This window comes from Ictalurus furcatus, chromosome 13, assembly GCF_023375685.1.
Source record: "Ictalurus furcatus strain D&B chromosome 13, Billie_1.0, whole genome shotgun sequence".
Lineage (NCBI taxonomy): Eukaryota > Metazoa > Chordata > Actinopteri > Siluriformes > Ictaluridae > Ictalurus > Ictalurus furcatus.
In genome coordinates this window covers 7,434,902-7,446,338 of record NC_071267.1, presented here as the reverse complement: position 1 = coordinate 7,446,338, position 11,437 = coordinate 7,434,902, and the positions used below count along the sequence as shown (strand labels likewise).

The 11,437-nt window shown below is 36.7% G+C and overlaps 1 protein-coding gene across 10 annotated transcripts in view; it reads right to left on the bottom strand.

Moving 5' to 3' along the window:
* The window catches only part of sgms1b (sphingomyelin synthase 1b), a 30,254-nt gene that overhangs the window by 1,749 nt on the left and 17,068 nt on the right, over positions 1 to 11,437 (bottom strand). For 5 of the 10 annotated variants that reach the window (XM_053639888.1, XM_053639889.1, XM_053639885.1 and 2 more), the window contains 5 exons: positions 9,387 to 9,973; positions 9,168 to 9,285; positions 5,186 to 5,339; positions 4,620 to 4,786; positions 1 to 2,198 (listed from right to left, as the gene is read on the bottom strand). The exon at positions 1 to 2,198 is cut by the window's left edge and continues 1,749 nt beyond it. In XM_053639888.1, the coding sequence (XP_053495863.1) occupies positions 2,025 to 2,198; positions 4,620 to 4,786; positions 5,186 to 5,339; positions 9,168 to 9,285; positions 9,387 to 9,814 (1,041 nt within the window). In that variant the 5' untranslated portion in view covers positions 9,815 to 9,973 and the 3' untranslated portion in view covers positions 1 to 2,024. Of the gene's footprint in view, positions 2,199 to 2,484; positions 2,714 to 4,125; positions 4,787 to 5,185; positions 5,340 to 9,167; positions 9,286 to 9,386; positions 9,974 to 11,437 lie in introns of those variants that run through there. The other 5 variants (XM_053639887.1, XM_053639893.1, XR_008387500.1 and 2 more) reach the window with 5 other exon arrangements.

Here is an 11,437-nt window from a genome sequence, read left to right as displayed (position 1 = left end):
ACGAATTGTGTTCATCTGTCCAATAGCGTTGCAGAGACAAGGAGAATGTGTGTTATGGCGCATTGAAGATGTTCTTGTGGCTCAACACCATACTAGCACACTTCACACTGGTTTTCCTTTAATTTGTTAGTTGCATGTACCTGAACTGAGGTTGTATTTGATAAAATGTTTAAGTATACTGATCAGTCAATAAATATTATTGCCTCATTCATATTTAAATCCAAAATCTTTTAAAAGGCACTGCGGGTTCAGAGATGTGCATTCATGAGCAAACAGACAGCATGCGTTGTGAAATAAAAACCACAACTTCTAAATCATTTTAGTTATGTGCTAATGGTTGTCATTTATTTAACAAAAAAATGTGAAAGTGTTAGCAGCTTTTTTCATCATGTGTTGTACAGAACAGCTCATTGTTATCAGCTTATGAACAAAGTATGAACCTGCTCATTAATCACATTGAACATGGTAGACATGATCAAACACACTCCCAGCAATCAATGCACATAGACACTCAAACTACTCTCCTGTCCAATAGAAGGGAATTAAAGCAGAACCAAAGACACCTTTGTCTTAGACAAAACAACATGACATGAAATGTGTTCCCATATTCCATTGAGTGGAGTACTTCTAGAGAAATGGTAATAAATAAATTTAATACAACAAACAAACAAATAAACAAACATTATCAAAACTGATTATGGACATTGACTTGGTGGTCATTACTGGTTAAAAAAAGACAAATTTGGTAAAATGTCCTTATAGAGCATGCTAAGTCTTGGGTATTTCCTAAAACCAAATATACTTTGCTGGTATAAACGAGGACAGTAAAAAGATAGTACATCTTAATCATTTTATATTTATCTTATAGACCTATCTGCATGCCTGCGTACAACTGTTGTGAACGTAAATTGTAGGTCTAAGCAAACAATGAAAGTAGACACTACTTCCTAGCAGCAATACCAATTTACCAAATAATCTTAACATCTATTAATGCCTTTACACTTACCATCATTTTCTACCAGCAATAGCCATTTACTACTTCTCGTGTTTCCTTTCATATTTTTACACAAAATACCTTCAACCTAAAATGCTATGCAAGGAAGTTGTTCTAGCATTTAAAAACTGCTGAACTTTTCATACTTCATGTACTGCCAGATATTTCTGCCTTGATTTAAGGGGTTTTATCAACATTAATGTACCACCGAGACCACAAGTTAAAAAAAAACCAAAAAAAAAAAGAAAAAAAAAACCAAAAAAAAAAACACCACACACACACAGACCATAAAATCCTGGTAAGAAAGGCACTGAGGAAGTTTGTATCACCAAAAACAGTCTTTTTTTTCTCCTTTTGCTCTCCATGTAAAAAATGTGACAGGTTTACTCTGAAAAATAAATCGCTATTCTAATAGAATGGACATTTGCAAATTTTGTGTTTAACTGAATAGCTACAAAACTGCACTTCTCTTCAAACGTCTCCTTTCCTGCAAGTCATTTTTTCTAAAAATAAAATAAAATAAACTTCAGGGTTTTCAGTTAAAGGGACATTTCTACACTTGGGTGAAGCAAACAGTCTGGAAAAAACCCACTGACTGGGGTAAACTTTAAATTCCACTCGGTCAAGTAGATTGGTCATCAAACATGGCAAACTGGCTCAGTCTCAAAGCAAATGGAAATATCTGTATCTGGTTCACACTACTGCATGTTCAAGTAACGGATAGAGGCAGAACATCTACCAAATTAGCGATATGTTAAAGATCACATTACCAAGTGACAATTTTGGCAGGTGCTAAAGGCAATCATTATTCGCTCTGGCCCTGTGTATTACACACCACGCATGACATAATACATCAGGGCTGAAATGTGGAGAGAATGCATTTAGTGGGTGAGAATGAAATGCTTTGGACAGTCTGAAAGACCAGTGCGCCTTGCAGCTGAGTGCTAAAGGGATTGACTTTCTTTGTCACATGACCTGGCACTTACGGCTAGTCTTTGAGAGTCTCGCTCTTCAGATTGAGCATTAACGATCAGTCAGAGTCAATCCTGCTGTACTTCACTGTGCCCCACTGTATTGATCGCCATGAGAAGGGGATGTGGTAACTGCGAGGGACAACACCTTGCACGTTTCGCTCCAGGTACTGGAAAACCCAATACCACCACACGCGTGACAGGAAGTTGCTCTGAGACGCTGCCTTCAGGTCCTGCACAATCAGAAGAGGCATTTGGGTTCATTAATAAAAGGTCAGATTCTCTCATACACCTGCAGCAGTATGGGCTGGTATTAAAAGTGCACCTATTACGGTTTTTCAAATATTACCTTTCATGTAGTGTATTATAGAGCTGTTTGTAAATGTAAAAACGTCTGCAAAGTTTCAAAAATCAAAGCGCACGACAAACGGAGTTAGTGACTCCCAAAAGAAGGAACCAATTCTGAACAGCTGAAACGAGTCATTAGTAATTCCAGACTTACTTCCTGTACTAACTTACATAGGTTTGTAACAAAAAACCCGCCTCTGGTCTTCATCGGCTGCTCGCAAACAGACGACGCTGAAACTGGATATGGTAGTGAGCGTTTCCTTTTTGACACGTGCTGACAGCGGTAGACCAATCACAACAGACTGGGACATCTGACCAATCAGAGCAGAGTATGCTCTCTGAAAGGCAGAGTTTAGAATGAATCCTTTAGAACGGATCATTGAACGAGTCGTTTGTGACACTGGGAAAAGAGGTAATGCTGCAATTTAAATTATGAGCACATTAAAGTTTTTTTGACCTCGGATGCATGTAAATCTATTGTATGAGACCTTTAAAACAAAATTAGGCATGTTTCAAAACCATAATAGTTGTGCTTTAAATATCCAAATCACAATAATGGCTGTAAGAAAAAGAAAAAAAAAAAAAAAAAACAAGAAAAAAAAAAACGGTAACACTTTACCTTATCATTTACTGCATTAGTTAGTAAATTAAAAACAATAAACTGTATTATTACATCATTCTAACAAAGTTAAAACATATATTATTTAATGCTTGTTTAAATGTTAACAAAATACACAAATATAGACTGTATTCAATTGATGACTAAAAACAAGTCCACAAAATAGCAAAAGAGATTTTATATATATATATATATATATATATATATATATATATATATATATATATATATATATATATATATATATATATATATATATATATATATATATATTACACACATACCTTTAACCCCACAAGAGGGTTAAGGCAGTGCTGGAAAATAATGGTGGCCACACAAAATATTGACACTTTGGGCCGAATTTGGACATTTTCACTTAGGGGTGTACTCACTTTTGTTGCCAGCAGTTTAGACATTAATGGCTGTGTTTTGAGTTATTTTGAGGGGACAGCAAATTTACACTGTTATACAAGCTGTACACTCACTACTTTACATTGTAGCAAAGTGCCATTTCTTCAGTGTTGTTACATGAAAAGATCTAATCAAATATTTACAAAAATGTGAGGGGTGTACTCACTTTTGTGAGACACTGTGTGTGTGTGTGTGTGTGTGTGTGTGTGTGTATGTATATATATATTATATATATTTTTATATATATATATATATATATATATATATATATATATATATATATATATATATATATATATATATATATATATATATATATTACACACATACCTTTAACCCCACAAGAGGGTTAAGGCAGTGCTGGAAAATAATGGTGGCCACACAAAATATTGACACTTTGGGCCGAATTTGGACATTTTCACTTAGGGGTGTACTCACTTTTGTTGCCAGCAGTTTAGACATTAATGGCTGTGTTTTGAGTTATTTTGAGGGGACAGCAAATTTACACTGTTATACAAGCTGTACACTCACTACTTTACATTGTAGCAAAGTGCCATTTCTTCAGTGTTGTTACATGAAAAGATCTAATCAAATATTTACAAAAATGTGAGGGGTGTACTCACTTTTGTGAGACACTGTGTGTGTGTGTGTGTGTGTGTGTGTGTGTGTGTGTGTGTGTGTGTATGTATGTATATATATATATATATATATATATATATATATATATATATATATATATATATTTTAACAGCATATTCCTAAACATTGATATGCTACTGAACTCTAGTGTTCAGGTATAATTATTAACATTTGCTACTCAGGTCTGGCTTTGGCCAGATAACATCCACAAACATGTAAAATAAGGTGCTTTACATTTTATATTGTTCAGTATGAGATTCATTTCACTCATTGATGGTTTGAGCACTAGTATGAATAAGTTTTTTCAAAATAAACCAAATACACCAGACAATCAGAAAAGTGTAGTTCCTTTGTTAGTGTTAAAAATGGTGTATTAATATAAAGCATTAAAAAAGGGATTATTAGTATATATTTGTCTACATACAAGACTAGATTTTTAGACTAAATACAACTGAAAAATAAAATTCACGTACAAAACAAAAAAGTGGTCTTCATGTCACTCCTAAAATAAGGTGTTAAAATACTGACTGCCCACAATGTCATGGAGGAATGAATACTGATTAGTGGCAGTGTTTTAAGGAAGTTGGATATCTCTGTATAAACAAATTCCTGTGTATGTCTGCTGAGGTTTACTTACTGACTGGTTAGCCATAGTGTGGTACCACCAGAAGAGGCGTGTGGTGATGAAGTAGGCAACGACTACATCTATGGTGTAGTGATCATGAGCAAGAAGGATGCAGAACACGCCAACAGCGCAGAGCGTCCCACACCCCCAGTGATGGCACCAGAAGCGTCTAGGAGAGTCTGTGACACAGTGAAACCGTGAAATTTAAACAGTGAAATTCAAAATCAGTGAAATCGCACTTGTTTTTATTTTTACCAAAAAAAAAAAAAAAAAAAAGATGACAGTGTGGTCTTATGGAGGGATTCTAATCTGTGTTTTTTGTTAAATACATAAGGAAACTTAATCTTAGGCTGAGATGGAAAAGTGAATGAACAATGATGAAATGTACATCTCTCCATGACTGGTATTTTAAGGAAAAATGCAATGACTGACATTTTCTTCTGCTTGCTTTGCATGAAAACATTGCAAGCGATACACATGGCTTAGTCCCAGCTCATATGCTAACATCTAACACAAGGTGGCTCTATCATCACATTTCTGTCCCAGAGCAGAACTGAGAATTGAAAATGTCTGCTTACACTCTTTAATGAAGAGATAGGTGAGGGTCAGCATGACCGTGTGGCCGCTGTACAGGTAGTCCCCGCACATGTGATGAGAACCAGTGATGGTTAAACCTCCACCGGCAAGCATCTTCATCACCCGCCACATCTGGGACTGCCATTCTCCATGCAGCTGTGACACAGAAAAGAATGTATCGTGTTAAAGGAGCTGGTGATGAGCATTTTAACAATGAGAAATCCAGCCTCAATTACCTGCGGTCAAATGCAACCAGTGTGACTTTCAAATAGAGCAGAATGATAATAAGGCCTGATGATTCCTCTAAAAGCACATTTGCCAACAAACATTTATTTATTAAAGAATACATAATATTTTATTTATTATAATTGTGTTTAATGTTGTGAAATAAGTTACTATTGTGTGGCGTGTTCACCATGCAAGTCCCTCTATAATTTACTATAGAAATGATAACTTATTAGAACGAGTGCCTTAATAAAAACTGATTTGCCTTGCAGCTAGAACTTGTTAGAGCTGTTTTTATAGAATACTAATCAATACCTGACCAATCAGATTCAAGAAAATTCAAACGGGCTAGGTTGTGGACTCCCTCATAATAATAAAAACTGATGCTCTGTATAATGAAACAATGAATATGTAACAATGAAGAAGCCCATGTTAAATGTTTTTCTTAAAATCAACTCTCTCTCTCTCGCATTCAGCAGGAAAACATGTGAAAAGGGCGCCTGGCTCGGCCTATCTGGTGTTGAATGCTTCCCTGAAGGCTGTGCAGTGTGCCCACATTCCACCCCTCCATGTTTTTCAAGAGACATTGCTCCATAAATGAAAAGGATTTTCAATAAAAATGAAGTACTGTGTGTGCTGACAAGTTAAGGATGTGCCGTTCTAAGGATCTCTATTGGTGTCAAAGCATATAACCTGGAACAGGATTTAGAAAATAGAGAACTGCACTAGCTGTACCACTTTAAGGTTCTAATAAAAAAGGTACTTTTTCAAAAAATTAAACATGACAACTTTTGCAATTTGTCGTTTTGCAACGTATTTAATTTGTGTCAGGTTCTGAGGCCGAGTTTCTCATTTCTGCCGAGTTACTTTTATAATCATCCAGTCAAACCAACAGGTACCTTTCCATTATTACAGTAAATTTAACATTGCCAGAATTTCCTTCACTGTTAGAAATGAGAAATAGGGGAATATTTTATATTATATATATATATATATATATATATATATATATATATATATATATATATATATATATATATATAGTGCTTCAACAAAGTATAGAGCAAAGGCTGTGAATACTTATGTCCATGTGTTTTTTTGTTTTTTATTTTGAATAAATTTGCAAAGATTTCAAACAAACTTCTTTCACGTTGTCATTATGGGGTATTGTTTGTAGAATTTTAAGGAAAATAATTAATTTAATCCATTTTGGAATAAGGCTGTAACATAGCAAAATGTGGAAAATGTGAATACTTTCCGGATGCACTGTGTGTGTGTGTGTGTGTGTGTGTGTGTGTGTATTATATACATTATATATAAATGGGGGAAAAACCTCAGTGTCAGCAGCTAGCATTTTAACCAAGATTATATCATCATGCGTCATCATTTCTACTTGTGTAATGTGTTCACTTGCAACTGCTTGCTAGCCTCTCATCTCTGCTTAAACATTGGACATTTTAAAAACGATGAGCTCTTGAGTACTAAAGAGTACTTCCTAATACACACAAGATTTATACAATCCTAATCGATGCTGAAAAACATGAGACCCTAGATATAACACCTCTAGAAATACATTAAAACCAATACTGCCATGCTCATTTACTCGTAAAACATCCTCTACCATGTGAGATTATGGGATGTGAGCCTAGTGTACATTGTTCCTCTAATGAACAGACAACACGAAATGACAGCAATCTGGATGTATTTTACAATTAATGATCGCAATCAAAGCAGAAGAGTAACTACAATATTGCCCTACAATACAAGTAAACTGTAAAAACATCTTACATCACATAACTCAGCATGACAAGTTCCTTTCTAGCAGCACACAGCAGCAAGCAATGCAGCAGCAAGCAATGCTGCAGCAAAGATGGCTAGGTGAGAAAACTGCTAGCCGATGTGGTTAAATTTTTTAAAAATAAAATAAAAAATCTTCTGGTGGACATCCTCCTCTGGCTAATATTGGCAAAAAGAGAGAGAAAGAGGGGATATTTTAGTTATCAAATACTGTCTGACTGTGACTAATAAAACAGTGGAGGATACAAGTGCTAAGGTGCACTCCTAAACAAGCGTGTGCGCGCGCGCGCGCGCACACACACACACACACACACACACACACACACACACACACACACACACACACACACACCTTATATTCTGAATGCAAGCATTAGTTTAAATTCACTGATATGGTGGCAGGCCAAAAAGATTTATTAAACGCATGAACATTTAGCTGACAGGACACGGGCTGAATGGCGATGCATGGTGGCCCATTAGGAGGTAGTTTAACATTGCAATGCGTTAGCGTCGTTAACAAATAACTGGCTATCGCAAACATTGCATGGAGCATAACGTTAGCTGGTTTCACAGCCACAATGCCAGCTGCCTCAAACAAACATAATATAGGACCAGCTTTCAGGTGCGTCGCCAAATTCGAAGTGTTTCCTCGCTTTGTTTGAAATGAACGAAAGCATCAGTTGCACAACGGCTTTTCGGTTTGTGATCGGTTGCTCATCCACCTCGAATGTGAAGTGTTTCCATTTTTGACTCTTTACCACCTCTCTTCTCAACGAGTCGGGGCGGAGCTAAACATCTGTAGTTTTTCCCCTGTGTGCTTGTAGGCCTTCTTCTTCTTCTTCTTTACCACTTGTGGACCGACTAAAACACTTACGTGTATTTGCTGCCCCCATCAGTTCCGGAAGAATTGCAACCTAGGTACCTTCATTACCAACTGTACTTACGCTACTACAGAAAACCAAGTACCGTCACGTTTTAAGAATGTTGGTACCGACTTGGTACCGAAGTATCGGTTCTGGTGACGTCCCTAAACGGATCTAAATATAATGTTTGAGACATCCCTGATTGGCTAATATTAGGTAAATTATTAATTTCTGTATCAGTATCGGTACTGATGTGCATCAGTGCATGATTTAAAATCACCATATTTTTTCTCAATTATTTTTTTGGTCAAGAGTTTAGATTGTGCTTGCAAAAGAGTAGCAGCCAATTTTCCCAACTTTCAGAACCTGGCATCTCTCAGAATTTCTCATGAACAAACATGACTTCAGATCAAAAGAACATTGGCAGTTTAGTTCAGCTGTCATTGGTTATCGCACTTTGATACTTGACAAAGATCGCGTTCTCATTTGAGACAGGATGCGGAAGTCCTAATAAATATTAAACATTTTAAATCATGATTGCAACGACTGGACTGTAAGCAGATCAAAGGGGTTAAGATTGAATTTAACCTACCTCATACCAGAGGATAATACGAGAACGTAATCGTCAGCCTAAACAAAGGACATTACACCTGGGAGAGGGGAATTGACTTCCAAACTGGGCCAATTATTCTCTAGTGTAGGTCCGGCATTACCTAACTTAACAAGAGCAACAGCTTGACAACCTACAAACAAACATTATAGTCAAAACATTAAAGAAAAGGCTAGCTTGAGATAGTTAATGTTTATAAACCTTTTTTGTTTTGTTAAATTTCAACAAGAACTCTGTCACTTTAAATTTGGCTAAAACCTTGTGCTGCCTTCCAAATTGAACAACCTTTACATCAGGTGTGGGAAGATTTACCCATAAAATTATGGCTACCTAAGCAGGCTTGCCCAGGCAGTCACAGCACAATAACCTGTCTACAATAACAACACTGTAGTAGAACTGATTATGGACATATGCCTAATGATCTATTACAAGATCAAGATGTTCCATGTTTTGTTATTTCTCTTGAATCAGTTTCAGAATAATTTGTACCTTAGCTGAACACTTAAAGTGCATCCCTGGAACAGGCAGGGTAGTGATGTACATGGTGATGCACCGGTACAGGTACAGCGTCCCTACAATGAACAAGAACCGCCGACCAACAATAGACCTGCCAAAGGAAAGACTGAGGTCACCAGAGAATGTAGTCCAATACATTTGAGAAACATGTATGACTTCAAAAGTGTCTATTATTTTTAAAAGAAAACTTACTTGTGTTTCAAGAGACTCCACTGTACGATCCATAAGATGACCAGAATCATCCCATTAATCTCACACACGGTAAAAGCCCACTCTACACGGTCAAAAAAGTCAAAGAACTTATCAGGCAATGGAGGGCTCACCTCCTTGGGAGGCACACGCTCATGGACTACAGCGATCATTACGGTGGTTAAAATAAAGCAGCAGATGGCATATAACAAGGCCACGGCAGTTTTGCCCCACTCAGTGGGAAATGAAGAGCTAGGTGGGCCAGGGATTGGAATTCGCACAACTTCCTTATGAAAACCGTTGACCAAGACGTTACACGTAGTCTTACTCTTGTCGCCGGCAGCATGGCCGTTAGCATGGCCATTCACATGAGTCTCCATGCGCAGCTCAATGGTGACCTCTTCCCCGGACCACTGCGCTGTTTTCTTCATGCCCGTCCCCAGGCAACCTGTAGAGACGGAATGAAGGGACCAGCGTAGAGTGCTAGAGGATGCACAGTGTTCCTCCAGTGATGCTCATCATGCAGAAGTACAGAGGCTGAAAACAGCTGTAGATGTCTGTGGCTCTGGATGTCAACTGGTCATCATCTCCTAAAAGAAAAGACAGATGGTTTAAGAAAAAAAAAACTAAGCAAAGTTAAAAACATGTTAACCATATCATAATCAGGGTTTGGCTGTTCAGGTGTATCCAATCAAACAATATCTAATCCATTGTGTAAAACACAATGTATCCCAGTAAATTTATGTTCAAAATGACCAAAATTTTCTCATAAATTGTTTACATTTTGGTCTTGGTGTTCATTTCTAGTGATTGAACAAATTAGGATGGCTTGTAAACTATTGAGAAGGAATTTCTTCCCCTTCACTGTCATAAATTCATTAGTTAGCCCACCACACAAGTGATAGCTCCAACGCACTGCCTAGGCCTATGTTTTGGTTTCCCAGAATCCTAACTGACTGGGCTAAATGGTGCTAGATAACATAATGTAATAACATATCGCAAGCAATTTAATGTATAAATACAGATTAATAGAAATGAATGAGTACATGATAATCCTCTTCAAACATAAGTGTCTAACATTGCACATTATACAACAGTTACTTCGAGTCCACTAATTTGATTGGTCAAGGGGCATTCCAAATATTTCCTATAACCACACTGGGACGTTTCACTGTCTGTATCACTCTGCTCATCTGTCTTCACTACACAAAATTTCCCTTTCTAGTTGAAAACATTTAATATAGTAGTGTTAGTGATATCATCAGTGGACATGGCAAACAAGATATTTCAGGAATATAACTTAAAATAGCAACGCTCATCAGATGAAGGTGATGAAGACAAGGAAGAACGGCCACCAATTTTACCGGAAGCACATTTCATGGGAATGTACAAATCAATGTGAGCTAGCTTGCTATAAAGGGAATTTAGCTACTTTGGGAACTCCAGTTATAATACCACTTATATCTCCATGGTCATAAGATTAAAATACCAGCATATCAAGTCACACAAGTACAACATAATCTCAGTTCGATCAGTATCAGAGAAGGGTCTAGGGTTTTTGTGGCCCTATTTAAGAACATATGAGCAAGGGGATAAAAGGTATAAAATGGCAAAGTGACTGTATGATGTTATATTACTATATACTTCGATATAAAACATTGCAAAAAAAAAACCCATGCAATGTTTAAAAATAAGAAGATAAAATCACATTAAATGTTGACAATAAATTGATGAAATAATGACTGATTCCAGGCTTCTGCATACTGTATTCATTGGTGTTGAGGGCTAAATAAAAGCAAATCTGGGGAAGTTAACAAAACATCTCTACGACACAGAGATACTCAAAACAATTTTTTTTTTTAAATTCACTAAACATCTTACAATTTTAAGATAAAAAAAAAACTTTATGCAATATACTTGCTAGGGAAATATGGCAATTTTGTCCGCAACTGAGTGCCACGTTATTTGAAAACAGAATGATGGTAATGCTGTAGTGCTCACATTTGCCCATAAAAACATATTGCTGTGTGGTCCTGGGATTTGTAGTTTTTCTT